At 42.0% G+C, this 20,846-nt stretch overlaps 1 protein-coding gene across 1 annotated transcript in view; it reads left to right on the plus strand.

The window, feature by feature from the left end:
* The window catches only part of LOC141069483 (epithelial sodium channel subunit alpha-like), an 80,865-nt gene that overhangs the window by 7,994 nt on the left and 52,025 nt on the right, over positions 1 to 20,846 (plus strand). The window contains exons 2-7 of the mRNA XM_073560792.1: positions 2,076 to 2,197; positions 2,683 to 2,846; positions 5,384 to 5,488; positions 16,041 to 16,161; positions 16,235 to 16,307; positions 16,577 to 16,634. Of these exons, the coding sequence (XP_073416893.1) occupies positions 2,076 to 2,197; positions 2,683 to 2,846; positions 5,384 to 5,488; positions 16,041 to 16,161; positions 16,235 to 16,307; positions 16,577 to 16,634 (643 nt within the window). The remainder of the gene's footprint in view (positions 1 to 2,075; positions 2,198 to 2,682; positions 2,847 to 5,383; positions 5,489 to 16,040; positions 16,162 to 16,234; positions 16,308 to 16,576; positions 16,635 to 20,846) is intronic.

Here is a 20,846-nt window from a genome sequence, read left to right on the forward strand (position 1 = left end):
TGCAGGAAACCATAGCCCTTGCTTCAGTTTAGATACCTGACGAGGCCGCAGGTCATCCGGCCTGCTGCGGTTCCTCCACCGGGGCACCGCAGCTCACGCATGATCTGGCGCTCCCGACGCCTTTTCTCCCGAATTGACCTCATGGATCCACTCATCCTCCGCGACCATAGATACACGGCGTTCCTCCACACCCCTGCTATGGGTGTTATGCAGAATGGGGATGACTTGGGGAAGCGCAGGGGCCATCACTGCTGAAGATGACAATGGAGGGGACTGGCCGGACAGCTCCGGCAAAGACGGCTGGGCCACAGGAAGCAGGTGTGCCATAGGTGAGGTGACGAGATGGCCAGGTGGGGGCTCTTTACCCACCGCCATGCCCGATGACAGTCCTTTAGCGAGGTCGCCAGGGTCAGCCATCGCGACTGCCATGATGCCTCGCAGGGCCGCCTCCAGAGTCTTCTTCACGCCTGCGGGCTCCTATTGGGGCATCGCTAGTCCTTCATCCTCCTCATAGTTCTCGGCCTCCACAGTTGGCAGGCGTGGCCACTGGATCAAGGGTCGCTCCTCCAGTTCCTCAGACCACCAGAGTTCGAAGCGCAGGCCCGTCTCCGCCCGGGCCTTGGATCGCCTTCAATCCTGGTGGCTGATGCCACCACGATAAGACATGCTGCTCCTCACAATGTAAAAAAAAACTGGAGTCTGAACTGAGAAAGTAAGTTAATGTGTATGCACAATGTAAGTGCATATTAACACATGACCATTAACCAGAGAAAACAAAAAGCGAAAAACACAAATATCCTAAAATTAAAAAGTAAAAAATAAACTGCAAATAATGCATAAAGGTAATAATAATAATAATAATAATAATAATAATAATAATAATAATAAGGGTATTTAGCAAACATAATTTTGATCAAAATAATGTGAAAGCCATCCCGCCACATCAAGGCAACCTTTGTGGGACAGTCCTAACTCTAGTATTTAAAACACTTTCACTTGCCAAGTGACGTGAATGTGAACGAGGACGGAGGGACTGAACCACTAGTAAAAGCATAGGCCAGACAGGATGGTTTTCCCAGCTCAGAAAGAGGGCGGTCACAGAAGCAGTGTTTTCCATGCTGTCATGCACACTGGATGTTCGGGCCCCCATTCAAGTTCAGCTTCGGGCTCGGGTACTGTTCTGGTACCCAAATCCGAACTTTTTATAACTGCTTAGCTAAACCCGCTGGACCCGAACATCCAGGTGTCCGCCCATCTCTAGTCTCTGTGTCAGCAGTGGGGTTCTCTTGGGTCTCCAGCCGCAGTGCTTTCTTTTCATTCAAATGTCGACAGTCATGCTAAAACTGATGCACCCTGAGTCTGCACGACAGTTTGAATTTCTTTGAAACATGATTAGGGCTGCTTATCCACCTTCTGGACAATCCTGCTTGGCAACCTTTCATCAATTTGTCTCTGACCTTCACATCCAAGGAAATTAGCTACAGTGCCATGGGTTGTAAACTTTTTGATTATAATGTGCACCATGGACAAAGGCACATCAAGATCTCTGGAGATGGACTTGTAACCTTGAGGTTGTTGATATCATTCAACAATTTTGGTTCTCAAGTCCTCAGACAGTTCTCTTCTCCTCTTTCTGTACTCCATGCTTAATGTGGCAAACACACAAACACACAATGCAAAGATTGAGTCAACTTCTCCCCTTTTTATCTGGTTTATAAGGTGTGATTTTGAGACTGCCCACACCTGTTACATGCCACAGGTGAGTTTGAAAGTTTTTTACTCACAAGTTTGGAAAGGTGCCAACAATTTTGTCCGGTCCATTTTGGGGTTTTGTGTGAAAGGATGTCCAATTTGACTTTTTTTGTCTACTTTTTTATATTGTTCCAACATACACTAAGGAAATAAATGTGTATAAGAAAACGTGTAATTACAATTATTGTCTGGGAGAAATATTTCAATGGTACCAACACTTTTGGCCATGACTATATGTATTTATGTGATTGTCAGAGTCAATTTGAAAAAATACACAACTCTGTCTGAACAGTATACACAAATGAATACATTCTCTTTTTCAGCTTCTTTTCCCCTTTCCTGAATCCCAAGCTTGGAAACTGTTATACCTTTAATGGACCAGGAAATCAATCTTCAAGAAAAGAAGTAGAGGTCCTAAATGCCACCAAGGCTGGATTCAGTTATGGTGATGTTATATTAAGCATTTTTTCCCTAAACCTATAACTCTTATGAGCCATATAACATTCTCTCATCACTTTTTAATGATTGTCAGATTAGAAAACTGAGATTGTTCTAAGTCTTATGCATTGAGTTGAGGTTACAGTTGTATTCAGAGGCATGAGTGATAGGAGATGTATCTTGCAAGTCCAACCTGTAATTTATGTAGATTTATTTGCATAAATGTAATGTGATTTTCTACTTTTGCATTATTGAGAAAGATCTATACTGCAGTTCAGTCAACCCTAGTTTTCTCTGAGCAGTATAAATATAAGAAATAAATATTTTCTAGGTAGACAAGTTATTAATTATATCACTACAGAAAGGTCATCTGCATGCACTTTATTTAAGGCAATGATTAGATTTGCGTCACATATGATTTGGGGGCTAAGTTTTATATAATGTATGTTTGGTATGTATTAATTTATACTGATTACTCATCTTTACTGACAGGTCTGACAATGGAGCTTTTTATTGAGCAGCATGAGTATATCAGTAGCCTGAGCACAGCTGCTGGACTGAGAGTGGTCCTACATGGACAGGGGAAGATGCCATTTCCTGAAGACGAGGGAGTAAATGCCCCTCCTGGACAGGAGTCAGACATTGGCATAGTGAAGGTATAATCTGGTAAACAATTCTCTAAGAATTCTCTAAAATGCATTACAAATTGATTTCTAAATGTCTGAAATATGTAAAGGTAGCGGTCTGGACTATGCACACCAAGTGGAAAGGAAGGGACACATGACGTAGGTGTAATGCTAGGCCCAAAGTTTGAGGTGGAAAGGATTGTTAGATGCAAGAGCTTTAAGTGGGAATTCAATGAGTGAAGATTAGGGTTATGTGGAGGAGTATGTGGGCTTACTTGACTGGTAAGTAGGTGAGGATCGTTGGAGGGATGTAAAAAGGATAGGTTATCAGGTAACCATTGAGCCCGGAGCATTTCACCCATACACCAAGTTGCTTGTTGATTGCTATGAATGGCACTTTGGGGATTTTTAATTTGTCATACAGTTGTTTAAAAGAGGGGGTGAGAACCTTTCTGTCCATCGCAGGTATGGGTAACCCTATGTGGTAAAATGATGGTGGAGAATTTATATAAATGGGTCCCTACTGAACTTAGGTCTCTGTGAATGTTTGTATGGGAAATATTGCCCCTGAGTTTGCTCGGTGCAGTTAAGGGCAGAGTACAGAATCTGATGTTAAAGAAAAAAGTTGGCGTTCAACATTCAAAGCCCTCTGAACTTTTGCGATTTCATATTTATACATCCCGCGTCTGGAGGCACGTATGCGCCTGTTTCACTTCTAATTAAGCTTACCAGCCAAGCCTGAGGACAGCATGTCCCAAGACTGAGCACACCAAGCTATTCAATAGGTGCATCTCCTATTGCAATAAATCTAGCACATACACGTAACTGAAGAAGGTCATTTATTGACCGAAACGTTTTCCTTCCTACTACAATAAATCTTCCTTGATTATACTTAAGTTGAGTGCTCAGTTTCTATATACTATCAATGCCTGATGAAGAGACCTGAGTAGTCTCAAAAGCCTGCAATTTGTTACCATCTTTTCAGTTAGCCATCAAAATGTATCAACCACTGAGGACTCTCAATCTCTATATATAAAAGTGAATGTATGTATGTATGGGTGTGTGTATCACCAACCAATCACGAAACATCTTTCATTTCACCAGAGCTGTTCAAAAGAAGCTGAGCTGTGATTGGTTGCTATGAGCAACAATTTTCCTTGCAACCAATCACTAAGCATCTCTCATTTCACCAGAGCTGGTTAAAAGTAGCTGAGCTGTGATTGGTTGCTATGAGCAAGTTTTCCCACTGGACAACACCTCAGCAGACACTGACATGGTGGGAGAAATCTAGCATCCCCGGGAACATAAGCTCCCTGCCACTGTCTGCCCCCCTGAAAGGAGCAGAGAGCACATAATAATAATAATAATCTTTATTTTTATATAGCGCTAGCATATTCTGCAGTGCTTTACAGTTTGCACACATTATCATCACTGTCCCCGATGGGGCTCACAATCTAAATTCCCTATCAGTATGTCTTTGGCACATGACAGAAATGAATCCCCCCTCCCTGCCCATATCCCCATCACACATCCTCCATCCCATAGGCACATCTTCCCTCTTAAAGGGATCATTGGTATGGAAGTCAGAGCAAATCAATCCAGGGCTTTGGTTTTGACCCCAGGCCTCTCTTAAAGGGATCCCTAGTATGGAAGTTAGGACCGTTCCAATCAGCTCTGTGGTTCTGACCCCAGGGTCTCTTAAAGGGAGCATTGGTATGGAAGTTAGGGCAAATCCACTCTGCGCTTTGGTTCTGACCACAGGCTGTCTTAAAGGGATCTCCTGCAAGGAAGTTAGGGCAAATCCCTCAACACTCTGATTCTGACCCCAGGGTTCTATTAAAGGGATCATTGGTATGCAAGTCACGGCAAATCCACTCAGCGCTCTGGTTCTGATCCCAGTCTCCTTTAAAGGGATCCCTGGTATGGAAGTGAGGGCAAATCCATTCAGCACTCTGGTTCTGACTCAAGGCCCCTCTTAAAGAGATCCCCGGTATGGAAGTTAGGGTAAATCCCTCATCACTCTGATACTCACCCCAGGCTTCTATTAAAGGGATCATTGGTATGGAAGTCAGGACAAATCCACTCAGCGCTCTGGTTCTGACCCCAGGCCTCTCTTAAAGGGATCCCCGTTATGGAAGTTAGGACTGTTCCACTCAGCGATCTGGTTCTGACCCCAGGCTGATGGGATGATGTGGGATATTATGGGCAGTAGTCCGGTGGCTCTGGCTGATGAATAAGTAAGCAGCGTCCAAGCCGCAGCGTTTACTGATAGTGGGCACATACCCTTACTTGTTCTGCAGACATCCTAGCAGCAACAACATTTGAAAACAAAGGTCTTTATAAATGTAAAGAAGTCTTTGAGAAGTAAAATACTGTGCTAATGCTGAAACTGATCATTTTAAAGTATTACAATAAGTCGACTTTTATAAAGCCTTGCTGAATTGTAACTTGAATTAATAGTTTTCATTGCTCCAATAGAGAGACAAAAATCCATCAATATAGAAATCTGTAGTAAATGTACACTACAAGGATTAATGCCAATCTAAACAAATGTCTCTTTATGACAGGTTCATGTGAAACGCTTGCAAGAACCGTACAGTAGTAGCTGTAGTGGTGGCGAAGGCATAAGAAACTATTATGCTAGTGCGTATGGCACAGACTACAGTAGAGAGGTGAGTATGAAACTAGGACATCTTCTCACCATATTTATAAAGGAAATATGCTTTTATCAAACTTTGTATAATTCAGTAGTACAAAATAGAATATAAGAAGCTTTGTAATATATCCAATCAGAGAAATCTGATTCATTTCCCATGTATCAAACACTTCTTCTCCTACCCCCTGCTTCTTGAAATTACTGTTAAAAGCTCAAAGCTCAATTCTTTCTTGCTCTGAGCTTTTTATCAAGTCTTTTACTTTACACCGAGCTTGAAAAATTAAAAACACATGAGACATGCACAAAAGTGAACAGGTCAGTAGGACAGTGTTCACACCACCCAAAGACACAAAAACACAGTCTAAAAAACGTGCAAAAATACTCTGTTGTAAAAAAATATACATATGCTAAAGATAGGGTGCACAGATCGCATGCGGTCGTGTGCGATAGTAGGAGGAGATGACCGGACGGGGCAGGCAGGGGGCGGGGCTTAGCGGTGCCGTGCACTGCATGTAAAATACGCTAGTGTGAAACTAGCCTAAGACTATGATTCGCCATGTACAGGGCACAGAACACACAAGTAATGGGATAGCAACTAGTGATGGGCAAGCAGCATTGTTGCTCGGGTCTCTCTGAGCATGCTCGGGTGATCTCCGAGTATTTTGGAGTGCTCAGAGATTTAGTTTTCTTCATCTCAGCAGCATGATTTGCGACTTGTAGACAGGCTGAATACATGTGGGAATTCCCTAACACACAGGCATTCCACACATGTATTCAGCCTGTCTAGCAGTTGCAAATCATGCAGATGCCAAAATACTCGGAGGACACCCGAGCATGCTCGGGGAGACCTGAGCAACGAGTATACTCACTCATCACTAATAGTAACTTAAAAGTAGTTCGACTTTAAGAAATCTTTATAAGTGCTAGTGCTGGGAAGTTGATGTGGACTTTCTTTGCGTATTAGTATCAGTTAAGAGCGTTGTAGTCATAGTAGTGCACTGTCTGAACATAATTTAACCTTTAATATTAGTTGTATTCTAGTAGCACTCATTGTGATTCAGTCTCATCATCGTCTATTGGGTGCAAACTCTCCAGCCTCATTCATTTCTGTGATACTAAGCAGTCTACTTGCACTATTCGTAACCATTCAACACATGCAATATATTTTGATCTGTATTTATATTACTGTTTCTATGTTATGTCACTGTATTTGGCCCCTCGGGATGTTTTTGCACATTTTTTATATGTACACATTATTTATGTGTACTTTTGGTAATAAATGTTGATTATACCTTGATGTCACATATTTTTCCTTGGGCTATTACTTTTAAATATATAATTGATATCACTGTCCTGCTATACAGAATAAGAATAGCAAGTCTCGTATATGGGTTAGTAGTTAATGTGATAAATGCTAAGTTTCTGATTTATTTAAATAATTATATAGAAACTTGAGAATATTTTTTTACATCTTTCAAAACAAAATTTACATATTAACACACAAACCTGATTTGAACAATACGGACTCATTTTCTGATCACACTTCCTTTTAACAATGTTCTAGCCACTTAAATGCTGCTGCTCACAACTTGAAAATTGACAATGGCACCAAAGGGTTAAAAAATGATTGAATTTCTGTTTTTAGAGGGATGTGTTGGCTGTCTAACACACTCTGCATCTACAATGAATGCAGATGGTTCAGCTTGCCATTCAATTAAATATACTTTTTTGCACAATACCTTATTTTCTCTTTTTTTCTTGGTTCATTTGTTGGTTGGAATTGCTAATATTGATTGATATTGGATTTCTTAAGGGCATGTGAGGCGTTATATTGTTACAGTACAAATATATCAGTAGAATATAATAAGTAGCTTGTGGCCATTTTTGTGAACATTGTAGAGTATGTTCTATTTTATGGAATATAATGTATAACCATATTTTATATAGTTCATATTATTTGTTCATTGAGCTATTAAATGGTTATTTCAACATTTCTTTGGACCAAGGCCCCTTTAATAGTACAGCAGTATGATAAATGGGTAAAATTAAATTTTTATGTTGCTTGGGAATTAAAATTTCTTGTAACCTTATTCACATCTTCTTAAAAGAAAACTACGTTGGCAATCTTGACAACCTGTGCAGAAAAAAAAAACCTCTAACACGTTTCGGACTTAGCATACCCCTTAGTCACAGAATATGCACAGATTAAGCAGAAATTGTATGTAAAAGCATACTAGAGCCATAATGCCTACTACAGTTGTGGCCAAAAGTAATGACACCCATGCAATTTTGTCAGATAATACTCAGCTTCTTCCTGAAAATTATTGCAAACACAAATTCTTTGGTATTATTATCTTCATTTAATTTTCTTAAATGAAAAAACACAAAATGAATTGTTCTAAAGCCAAATTGGATACAATTACACACCAAACATAAAAAAGAGGGTGGACAAAAGTATTGGCACTGTTCGAAACATCATGTGATGCTTCTCTAATTTGTGTAATTAACAGCACCTGTAACTTACCTGTGGCACCTAACAGGTGTTGGCAATAGCTAAATCACACTTGCAGCCAGTTGACATGGATTAAAGTTGACTCAACCTCTGTCCTGTGTCCTTGTGTGTACCACATTGAGCATGGAGAAAAGAAACAAGACCAAAGAACTGTCTGAGGACTTGAGAAACCAAATTGTGAGGAAGCATGAGCAATCTCAAGGCTACAAGTCCATCTCCAAAGACCTGAATGTTCCTGTGTCTACCGTGCGCTGTGTCATCAAGAAGTTTAAAGCCCATGGCACTGTGGCTAACCTCCCTAGATGTGGATGGAAAAGAAAAATTCACAAGAGATTTCAACGCAAGATTGTGCGGATGTTGGATAAAGAACCTCGACTAACATCCAAACAAGTTCAAGCTGCCCTGCAGTCCGAGGGTACAACATTGTCAACCCGTACTATCCGTCAGTGTCTGAATGAAAAGGGACTGTATGGTAGGAGACCCAGGAAGACCCCACTTCTTACCCTGAGACATAAAAAAGCCAGGCTGGAGTTTGCCTGAAAAAAGCCTAAAACGTTTTGGAAGAAAGTTCTCTGGTCAGATAGTAGACAGAAGTAGAGCTTTTTGGGCAAAGGCATCAACATAGAGTTTACAGGAGACGAAAAAGAGGCATTCAAAGAAAAAACAGTCCCTACAGTCAAACATGGCGGAGGTTCCCTGATGTTTTGGGGTTGCTTTGCTGCCTCTGGCACTGGACTGCTTGACCGTGTCCATGGCATTATGAAGTCTGAAGACTACCAACAAATTTTACAGCATAATGTAGGGCCCAGTGTGAGAAAGCTGGGTGTACCTCAGAGGTCATGGGTCTTCCAGCAGGACAATGACCCAAAACACACTTCAAAAAGCACTAGAAAATGGTTTGAGAGAAAGCACTGGAGACTTCTAAGGTGGCCAACAATGAGTCCAGACCTGAATCCCATAAAACACCTGTGGAGAGATCTAAAAATGGCAGTTTGGAGAAGGCACCCTTCTAATATCAGGGACCTGGAGTAGTTTGCCAAAGAAGAATGGTCTAAAATTCCAGCAGAGCATTGTAAGAAACTCATTGATGGTTACCGGAAGCGGTGTGTCGCAGTTATTTTGGCTAAACGTTGTGCAACCAAGTATTAGGCTGAGGGTGCCAATACTTTTGTCTGGCCCATTTTTGGAGTTTTGCGTGAAATGATCAATGTTTTGCTTTTTGCTTCATTCTCTTTTGTGTTTTTTCATTTAAGACAAATTAAATGAAGATAATACCAAAGAATTTGTGTTTGCTATCATTTTCAGGAAGAAACTGAGTATTATCTGACAAAATTGCAGGGGTGTCAATATTTTGGCCACAACTGTATACAGTTGTGCTTAAAAGTTTACATACCCTGGCAGAATTTTTGCTTTCCAGTCTGGGGTTTGTTTTCTGTTATCTTCTCTCTGGACTGGTCATGCAGGGGTTAATCTCCTCTGTCTCGTTTTGGAGCTGGCTGAGCTATTTCAGTCCTCTGCATCCTGCTGGCCAGCGTCAGCTATAGTTTATGCTTCCAGGCTAGAGCCGCTGACCTGTATACCCTAGTGATCCTTCTGCCTCTGACTTCCCGTATTTGTGTGTGACCCGTTCTGTATCCCTAATTTAGTGTGCATCTGGTGGTTTCCTTACAGTGTATGACTTGGCCTGATCTCTGAACTCCACCTCTTGTTTTCCGTCCCTGATACCATGTTCCCTGACTGGCTTCAACTCACTGGCTTGTACCCTGACTACGTCTTACGTCTCACGTTTTGGATACCACGTTCCCGTTAGGCTGACTTCTGGCTTGTCTCTGACTACGTGCATTGCTGTGACCTTTGGTACTTCTGCTCCTGACAGTGTATGACTTGGCTTGTCCGACCACTCTTTCGTTACCTGTAACACCTGTGCTGCTGCTCAGTGTTGCTACTCTGTGTGTGCGCAACCTCTCTTCTCTCACCAGCACCCCCTGGTGGAGATTGCGCTATGCTGCACTGCAGCAGCATTACAAATGACAGTTTGAAGTCTTTTGTGGTAGTTGTGGATGAGGTTCTTTATTTTCTCAGATGGTAAAGCTGACCACTCTTGGCAAAAAGCCTCCAGTTCCTGTACATTTCTGGGCTGTCTAGCATGAACTGCGTGCTTAAGATCTCCCCAGAGTGCCTCAATGATATTGAGGTCAGGAGACTGAGATGGCCACTCCAGAACCTTCACTTTGTTCTGCTGTAGCCAATGACAGGTCGACTTGGCCTTGTGTTTGGATCATTGTTATGTTTGTTAGCAGCAGATTATTCAGGATACTCTCCAAGCGTGTGACAGCAGAACTTCTTTATTCAGGAGCAAACAGGAACAATATATAATAAGCTTAACAGATCAGGAATAAATCATTTGTGTGTCTCTATCTGTGCAACATCTATAGCAGGCTGCTTCTCTCATACACAGACACAGGAAAAAACAGGAAATACAGTCACATGCTATCCCTGTGTGAGCCTCTGGGACTATTTTTTTTACTGTATACACAGCATACAAATCTAGCAGCTAAACACTCATAGACAGAAATGGAGTTGTTGCACCAAACATATTCCAACTCCCCCATTCAACAACTACTTATCATTTTAGTCCCATTGCGGTTCTAAAGTCCACAAACTTGGCTCTTGATAATGGCTTTGTCAAAATGTCTCACTGTAATTTGTTGAACTGCAGCTACAGACATTAAAGTTCTGAATGTGGTTTGCTTCACAACTGGAGAAAATGTGGCATCATAATCACCATACTTTTGCGAGTATCCTTTTGCAACCAATCTTGCCTTACTTAACCTTCTGAGTCATATTTGTTTTTGAAGACCCACTTACATTTGATAGCTCTTTTTCCTTGTGGTAGCTCAGTTTGCTCCCATGTCTGGAGTTGGTGAAGGGACTCCACTTCTTCATTAGCAGCATTTATACACTTCTGCCTCTCAAGAACAGGCAGTTTTTGCATCTCTTGCCATGACTGTGGCTCTGGTTCAGGGAGTGTTCTGACCATATAAGAAAGGCGTCTAGCTGGGATACCTTTGTTTGGCCTTTCTGAACTCCTGACTGGAGGATGAATTGGTTCTCCTGTGTCTTCGTTGGTGGCTTCAGAGCTTATCCACACTTCAGCGTTTTCCTTTTTGGCATCTGGGTTTGGTGATTGATATTCTTGTTCTTGCTTCTTAGGTTGAATAACTGGTGTAATCATGGAATTTGCTGATTGATACTGTGTTGGTCTCAGGGTGCAGGATTCTGTATCCCTTTTGAGTTATAGTCCACCAGGACTCCTTGCTTTGCGTGTGATTCCCACTTGGAACGTTTTTCTTTGGGAACATACGCAAACATTTTGCTTCCAAATATCCTGACGTGCTTCAGGTTAGGCTTCTCGCAGGTCCATAGCTCATATGGAGTTTTATTTGTGGCTTTATCTGGCACTTTGTTTTGAAGATAGCAAGCTGTCATGATGGCTTCTCCCCAATACGTTGTATGTAGATTCGCATCAAACAACATACTTCTTCCACTATTACAGAGAGCACTGTTCTTTCACTCTGCAATGCCATTTTGTTCTGGGTTGTATGGAATGGTAGTCTGGAACACAATTCCATCCTTTTTCAAAATGGTTTGCACCTTACCACTTGTATATTCGGTTCCATTTTCTGCACGCAGGGCTTTTGGCATTCTTCCAAATTTGTTAAACACTACAGCAAGATATTCTTCAAGTTTCTGTGGAGCTTCATCCTTACTGTGAAGCAGGAAGGCGACTGTATATCCAGAGTAGTCATCAATAAATGTGAGAAAATATCTCTTCTTGGACCGCATACATCTGTATGTATCAGATCCAGTAGCTGTGCAGATCTTGTGGTGCTTATTTTAGAAAAGGATTTTCTGGGCATTTTCCCTTTAAGACAGCTAGTGCACTTCATCATTTGACTACGCTGGATGATTTCAATACCATTTGCAAGTGGAGCTAGCTTCCTTACTACCTCTGGGTCTCTGTGCCATACATGGATACAGTTCTTATGTAGATCTTATCTAGCACTGTATACTCATTCTTTGCATTTTAGCTGATAAAGTTCATCTTGGATTTTTCCTTATGCAAGAGTGTGACCCTTCTTTGAGATGATGCAGCTGTCATTTTTAAAAGTAACTACATTGCCCTTTTGCATGAGCTTGTTTACTGACAGAAGATTGTTTTCAAGGCTGGGAACATAGAGAACATCCTTTATTGGGATGTTTCTGCTTTGTGCTGAGGAAACTGGACACTGGAGGTAGAGACATCTCCTACTACTTCTTAAATCATATAGTGACCATTAGCTTAGATGACCTTTTCTGACTTGCTTTCATTAACCCCTTTACCCCCAAGGGTGGTTTGCACGTTCATGACCGGGCCAATTTTTACAATTCTGACTACTGTCCCTTTATGAGGTAATAACTCTGGAATGCTTCCATGGATCCTGGTGATTCTGAGACTGTTTTCTCATGACATATTGTACTTCATGATAGTGGTACAATTTCATTGATATAACTAGTGTTTATTTGTTAAAAAAAATGGAAATTTGGCGAAAATTTCGCAATTTTCCAACTTTGAATTTTTATGCCCTTAAATCACAGAGATATAGCACACAAAAAACTTAATAAATAACATTTCCCACATGTTTCCACATGTTTGTTTTACATCAGCACAATTTGGGAACCAACATTTTTTGTTAGGAAGTTATAAGGGTTGAAAGTTAACCAGCGATTTCTCATTTTTAAAACACCATTTTATTTTAAGGGACCACATCACATTTGAAGTCATTTTTAGGAGTCTATATGATAGAAAATACCCAAAAGTGACACCATTCTAAAAACTGCAACCCTCAAGTGCTCAAAACCACATTCAAGAAGTTTATTAACCCTTCAGGTGCTTCACTGGAATTTTTTTGAATGTTTAAAAAAATGAACATTTAACTTTTTTCACAAAAAAATTACTTCAGGTCCATTTTTTTATTTTACCAACAGGTAACAGAGAAGTTGGACTGCAAAAGTTATTGTGCAATTTGTTCTGAGTACGCTGATACCTTATATGTGGGGGGAACCACTGTTTCGGCGCATGGCAGAGCTTAGAAGGGAAGGAGCGCCATTTGACTTTTTCAGCGCAAAATTGGCTGGAATTCAGATTGGACGCTATGTCACGTTTGGAGAGCCCCTGATGTTCCTAAACAGTGGAAACCCCCCACAAGTGACCCCATTTTGGAAACTAAACCCCCCAAGGAACTTATCTAGATATGTGGTGAGAACTTTGAACCCCCAAGGGCTTCACAGAAGTTTATAACGTACAGCCGTACAATTAAAAAATCATATTTTTTCCACAAAAATGATCTTTTCACCCCCAATTTTTCCCAAGGATAACAGGACCCCAAAAGTTGTTGTTCAATTTGTCCTTACTAAGCTGATACCTCATATGTGGGGGTAAACGACTATTTGGGCGCATGGCAGAGCTCGGTAGGGAAGCAGCGCCATTTGACTTTTTGGGCTGGAATTGAGATCGGATGCCATGTCACGTTTGGAATGCCCCTGATGTGCCAAAACATTGGAAACACCCCACAAATGACCCCATTTTGGAAACTAGACCCCCCAATGAACATATCTAGATGTGTGGTGAGCACTTTGAACCCCCAAGTGCTTCGTAGAAGTTTATAACACCCAGGCATGAAATTAAAAATTCATATTTTTTCCACTAACATGATGAATTATTCCCCAATTTTTTATTTTCCCAAGGGTAACAGGAGAAATTGGACCCCAAAAGTTGTTGTCCAATTTGTTCTGAGTACTCTGATACCCCATATGTGGGAGAAAACTACTGCATGGGCACACGTCGGGGCTTGGAAGGGAAGTAGTGAATGCAGACTTTGATGGAATGGTCTGCGGGTGTCATGTCGCGTTTGGAGAGCCTCTGATGTGCTATAACTGTTGAAACCCCCCACAAGTGACCCCATTTTGGAAACCAGACCCCCCATGGAACTTATCTAGATGTGTGGTGAACACTTAGAACCCCCAAGTGCTTCACAGAAGTTTACAATGTAGAGCCATAAAAGTAAAAAAAATCATTTTTTCCCACAAAAATGATATTTTTGCCCCCAATTTTTTATTTTCCCAAGGGTAACAGGAGAAATTGGACCTCAAAAGTTGTTGGGCAATTTGTCCTGAGTAGGCTGATACCCCATATGTATGGGTAAACCACTGTTTGGGCACATGGCAGAGCTTGGAAGGGAAGGAGCAGCGTTTGACTTTTTCAATGCAGAATTAGCTGGAATTGAGATCGGACGCCATGTCGCGTTTGTAGAGCACCTGATGTGCCTAAACAGTGGAAACCTCCCAATTCTAACTCCAACCCTAACCCCAACACACCCCTAACCCTAATCTCAGCCCTAACCCTAGAGCTAACTCTAACCCTAGCCCTAACACTAACCCTAATGGGAAATTGGAAACAAATTAAAGGGGGGTTTGATTTACTATTTATAGCAGGTTTTTATGTTTGTCAGCTGTCACACGCTAAAAGACACTTTTTATTGTAAAAATAGTTTTTGCATCACCACATTTTGAGAGCTATAATTTTTCCATATTTTGACCCACCGAGACATGTGAGGTCTTATTTTTTGCGGGACGAGTTGACTTTTTTTTGGTACCATTTTCAGGCACGTGACATTTTTTCATCGCTTTTTATTTCGACTTTTGGGACGCAGAATGAACAAAAACCAGCATTTCATGAATTTCTTTTGGGGGGTGCGTTTACACCATTCCGCGTGTGGTAAAATTGATAAAGCGGTTTTATTCTTCAGGTCACTACGATTACAGCAATACCTCATTTATGCTTTTTTATGTTTTGGTGTTTTTATGCAATGAAAACAATTTTATATAAAAAAAAATTATTTTTGCATCACTTTATTTTGCGAGCTATAACTTTTTTATTTTTTCGCTGATGACGCTGTGTGGCAGCTCATTTTTTGTTGGACAAGATGACGTTTTCAGTGATACCATGGTTATTTATATACTTTTTTTGATCGTGCATTATTGCACATTTTGTTCGGCGGTATGATGATGGTAGCATTGTTTTTTGCTTTGTTTTTTATTTTTATTTTTTAAGGGGTTCACTAAAGGGGATAACTAGTTGGACAGTTTCATCTAATTCCTTGGATATCTTTTTGTATCACTTTCCTGTTTTATATAGTTCAACTACCTTTTCCCATAGATCCATTGACAATTCTTTTGCTTTCCCCATGACTCACAATCCAGAAAAGTCAGTGGCTGGATGAAAGATTTAAGAGTCTGTCTGGATCCCAGAAACTCACTCTGCTTGTAAACAGCGTGTGTGCATAAAAGCTAACAGTTGGTCACAGGTGACGATATTACCTTTAGTAGCCATTCAAACCCATTTGTGTTAACTTCTGTGCATGTAATCAGGCTAAAATCACCAGGGTATGTAAAGTTTTGATCAGGGTCATTTGGATGTTTTGGGTTGTCATTATGATTTAAAAAGGGAAAACACAGTAGTTTGACAATAAGTGGCTTCATCCAACCAATAGCCATGAGTGGAGAAAAATGGAGTCATTCATATTCTCTGAAAAAGGCCAAAAATTCTGCCGGGTATGTAAACTTTTGAGCACAACTGTAGATGGTGGCCAATAAACTCAACAGCAGTACAACCCGGAAGAGCTTATAGACCTTTTAGAGTGGAAGGTTCCCTTTAAGCATAAAATAACATTTAAACAATTGGTGGAAATATTTCATTAACCAAAAAATAGGCAATTCTGTGTGTAAACTAGACTTTCTACCTAACCTACTGGCATTCTCAGAAATGACCCAGGACAAGGAAAGTACTTCTACCTTCATGGTTAAACCAGCAATATCTTGAAACATAAGCTAAAGTCATTGCTCAGAGGGAGGAACAAGGAAGCCATAAATCCAGCTAAGAGCATATTTATACGTTTAAAGTCTACTTGTGTACATAATGCGTCAAACAGTTGTGTGCATTTGCACTTGCCCCCAGGCTTGTAAGAAGAGCTGTGCGCAGTCCAAAATGATCAAGAACTGTGGCTGTAGAATGTGGGAGTTCCCAGCACCCCCTGACTTGGATGTACCTCTTTGTAACATCAGTGAGCTCTCCGTGAGTAAGTACATATTCCCACTAGGTTACATGCTGAAGACCACCCAGTGACCTGAGATGGGGCTTTCTCTTACCAGATATCTGTGTGGAACTGTATGAATATAAACTCTCCCACGACCAGCTAAAATGTCACTGTCCTCTCCAGTGTGAGTAAGTATTATCTACAACAAGATACTTCTCATATATCATTTACAGTTTTCACATATCTTTGTCATTTTCTAGATATTTAATATATAATATGTACAGAAACAATAATGCCAAAGGCAAGATGAAGGCAATTCTAGGACAGAAAGCATGATAATTCCTATTAGAACATGAGAATCAGTCATTGCTACTTTGCCCAGTGATATTTAGTCTGTGCTATAACAGACTGAGATGATCATAATCAAAATAATGGTGTCTTTCATTTCTGTTCATAGCGAGGAGATTTATGAGCTTACTCTGTCTTCATCACAATGGCCCAGCAATACCTACTTGGTAAGTTTCATTCAAGGGACATCTGAGTAAGGTGAGCTAACACACTACAGAGGGATGAATCTGCCAAAGATGTGCTTGAATCTGACGGACTAGGCCTCAGGCAATGTCATGACATCACATGGGGTCATGAGAGCATTGGAGGCACCACTGAAAGCATTGTGAAAAAGGAAGACCCAACTGTAGCTGTGCAGAAGACTGGGCAGGGAGCTGCATATAATAATAATAATAAATTTTATTTATATAGCGCCAAGATATTCCGCAACACTTTACAGTTAAACAGTTTCAAACACAACAGTCATAAGTAACAACATTAACAATAATATAATGATTAAAGCAAAATAAAACAACTCTGCTTGTGAGAGCTTCCAATCTACAATGAGGTGGGGGAGATACAAAGCACAGGTGTTATATTTATAATGATGGACCAGCCATCTTGAGGGAGTGGGGGACAGATAGAAATAGTGAATGGGCTACACACACTACACACACACACACACACACACACACACACACACACACACACACACACTTTCACATAAAATGACTTTGATTAGGGAATGTGATAGGCTTCTCTGAACAAATGTGTTTTGAGGGAGCACCTAAAACTGTGCAAGTTGTGGCTGGTCCTAATTGCTTTGGGTAGATCATTCCAGTGGATTGGCGCAACGAGGGAGAAGTCTTGGAGACGGGAGTGGGAGGTACGGATTAGTGCATAGGTTAGTCGAAAGTCGTTTGCAGAGCGCAGCAATCGGCTAGGCCGATAGACAGAAATGAGGGAGGGGATGTAAGGGAGTGCTGCACTGTGGAGAGTTGTGTGGATGAGAACAAGTACTTTGAATTGGATCCTGTAATGAATGGGCAGCCAGTGTAACGACTGGCAAAGAGCAGACGCGTCCGAGTACCGATTAGCCAGGTGGATGACCCTGGCTGCTGCATTAAGGATGGACTGGAGAGGGGAAAGCAGAGTGAGGGGGAGGCCAATTAATAGAGCGTTACAGTAGTCCAGGCGTGAGTAGATCAGGGCGACAGTGAGGGTTTTTGTTGTTTCCATGGTGAGAAAAACGGCGGATTCTAGAGATGTTCTTTAGATGTAAGCGGCAAGAGAGGGCAAGACATTGTATATGGGAGGTGAAGGAGAGATTGGTGTCAAACAAAACACCCAGAAAGCGCGCCTGCTGCCGGGGTGTTATTATGGTGCCATCCACGGAGAGGGAAATGTCAGATTTAGAGAGGTTAGTAGACAGCGGGAGCAGAAGAAGTTCAGTTTTGGAAAGATTGAATTTCAGATAGAGAGTGGACATGATGTTGGAGACTGCGGACAGACAGTCACTGGCGTTCTGTAGTACAGCGGGGATAAGGTCAGGGGGTAAGGTGTATAATTGTGTGTCATCAGCATAAAGATGGTACTAAAAGCCAAATCTGCTGATGGTATGTCCAATTGGGGCTGTGTAGAGAGAAGAGAAGGGGTCCAAGGACTGAGCCCTGTGGTACCCCAACAGTGAGGGAAAGAGGAGATGAAGTGGAGCCAGCGAATAGAACACTGAAGGAGCGGTCCGAAAGATAGGAAGAGACCCAGGAGAGAGCAGTGTCCTTAGCAGTGTGACTGGAGAATAGAGAGTAGGAGGTGGTGGTCAACAGTGTCGAAAGCTGCAGAAAGGTCAAGAAGAATGAGCAGAGAGTGGTCACTGTTACATTTTTCTGTCAGAAGGTCGTGAGTGCAGTTTCTGGTGAATGTAGGGGGCAGAAGTCGGACTGTGAAGGGCCTAGGAGGGAGGAGTGGAGAGGTAATAGTTAAGGTGGGAGTAGACCAGGCGCACCAAGAGTTTAGAGATGAAGGGGAGATTGGAGATTGGTCTGTAGTTGTTTGTGCAGGATGGGTCGAGAGCAGGTTTCTTTGATAATGGAGTAATGATAGAGTGTTTGAAGGAGGAGTGGAAAATGCCCGAGGAGAGAGATTAAAGATTGCAGCTTGGTGAGTTGTGACGACTGGAGAGAGAGACTGGAGGAGATGTGAGGGATTGGAGTCAGAAGTGCATGTAGTTGGATGAAAAGAAGAGAGGAGCCTGGAGACTTCTTTTTCTGTAATGGGTTCGAATGTGGAGAGTGAGCCAGGGGAAATGCAGGGAGGGATGGGAGTCACTGCCCCTGGGGGCTGGGAGCAGATTTACTTATGGATATTATCTATTTTCTCTATGAAGTGGGAGGTCAGGTCGTCAGCACAAATGTCTGTGATAGGGGCTTGTGCTTTCGGCCTGAGGAGGGACTGAAAGGTGTCAAAAAGCTTCTTGGGGTTGTTGGATAGTAAGGAGATCAGTATGGTGAATTAGGTCTGTTTGGCGAGGTGAAGGGCAATATTATAGGTTCTTAGCATAAATCTGAAGTGGATGAAGTCTTCTGGTGTGCGAGTTTTTCTCCATAAGCGCTCAGCACACCTAAAGCATCACTGGAGAAATCTGGTTTGCGTTGTGAGCCAGGGCTGTTTTACTCTGTGCTTGGCAGTTCTGAGGGTGGGGGGAGCTACTTGGTCAAGGGTGCTTCTAAGAGTGTCATTGTAGTGATGTACAGCCAGATCAGTACAGGAAAAAGAGAAGATTGGGGACAATGATGAGTGTAGGGAGTCTGCAATTGTATGAGGGTTAATGGCTTGTAGATTTCATAATGTGTGGTAGGTAGAGTTGAGCGACTTTTGGTTTTTTAGGGTCGCGTTTCGTTTCGTGAAACCCGACTTTTCCAAAAGTCGGGTCGAGCAAGATCGTCCGATTATAGGGAAAAGTCGGGGTCGTCCCGAAACACGAAACCCAATGTAAGTCAATGGGGAATAAAAGTCGGCAGTGAGAGGAGGACAGGAAACACACCTACAGTGCCCATTTGAATGCCAAAAGCATCAATTCTTCTTACTTAAGCTTGTCAACCTTAATTAACTTCATAATACAAGTTACGCACTGAAAAATGGGGGTTATTTGGCTAAAGTTGTGGGGGGGGGAGGGCTGGCTGCAGGTTTTCATGTGCCCTGGGCGAAAGAGCGCCCCTTTAACACATACCACAACTCATCATGCTCCGATACGGCAGATAAATAGCGGTATAGTACAATGAAAAATACCTCACTTTTTACATCTCATGACGAGGCCCATCTATTTCTCCATACAGAATCATTGGTCCCATATAATGTTTGAAACAGTATATGATGAGCTCCACATAATGCTACAGTATATGTTGGTCCCCATGGATGAAGCTCCACTGTCTTATGGGCCCAAATAATGCTCCAAACATAAATGGGCCCCATTTCTAATGCTCTAGTGTATAATGGGCCCTGTAAATGCTGCTCCAGTGTCTGATGTCCACCTTTGGAATGTTCCAGTGTATGGTGGGCCCCATCTATCATTCTCCAGAGTATAGTGCTCCCCAAAAATTGCTGTCCCAACATTGAAAACAATCAAATAAGTCTCCTCTCTAGGGAATCCCTGTACTTGTCTGGACAGGTGCTGTAGCTTGCTTAACAGCTCGCCAGCCGTTCTCACGCCCAGTATGGATTGCACGTGATTGCACAAAGGTTAGAAAGGGTACCATATCCCTGGATAACATGTATGGATAGCGTACACATTCAAAATATATGTCTCAGGAGGCAGCCTCAGAAGGTGTCAGGCCCAGTATGGATTGCACGTGATTGCACAAAGGTTAGAAAGGGTACCGTATCCCTGGATAACATGTATGGATAGCGTACACATTCAAAATATATGTCTCAGGAGGCAGGCTCAGACGGTGTCAGGCACAGTATGGATTGCACGTGATTGCACAAACGTTAGAAAGGGTACCGTATCCCCGGATAACATGTATGGATAGCGTACACATTCAAAATATATGTCTCAGGAGGCAGGCTCAGACGGTGTTAGGCCCAGTATGGATTGCACGTGATTGCACAAAGGTTAGAAAGGGTACCGTATCCCTGGATAACATGTATGGATAGCGTACACATTCAAAATATATGTCTCAGGAGGCAGGCTCAGACGGTGTCAGGCACAGTATGGATTGCACGTGATTGCACAAAGGTTAGAAAGGGTACCGTATCCCCGGATAACATGTATGGATAGCGTACACATTCAAAATATATGTCTCAGGAGGCAGGCTCAGACGGTGTTAGGCCCAGTATGGATTGCACGTGATTGCACAAAGGTTAGAAAGGGTACCGTATCCCTGGATAACATGTATGGATAG

The sequence above is a fragment of the Dendrobates tinctorius genome, unplaced genomic scaffold (genome assembly GCF_039654945.1).
Source record: "Dendrobates tinctorius isolate UK_male_01 unplaced genomic scaffold, ASM3965494v1 ptg000001l, whole genome shotgun sequence".
Taxonomy (NCBI): Eukaryota; Metazoa; Chordata; class Amphibia; order Anura; family Dendrobatidae; genus Dendrobates; species Dendrobates tinctorius.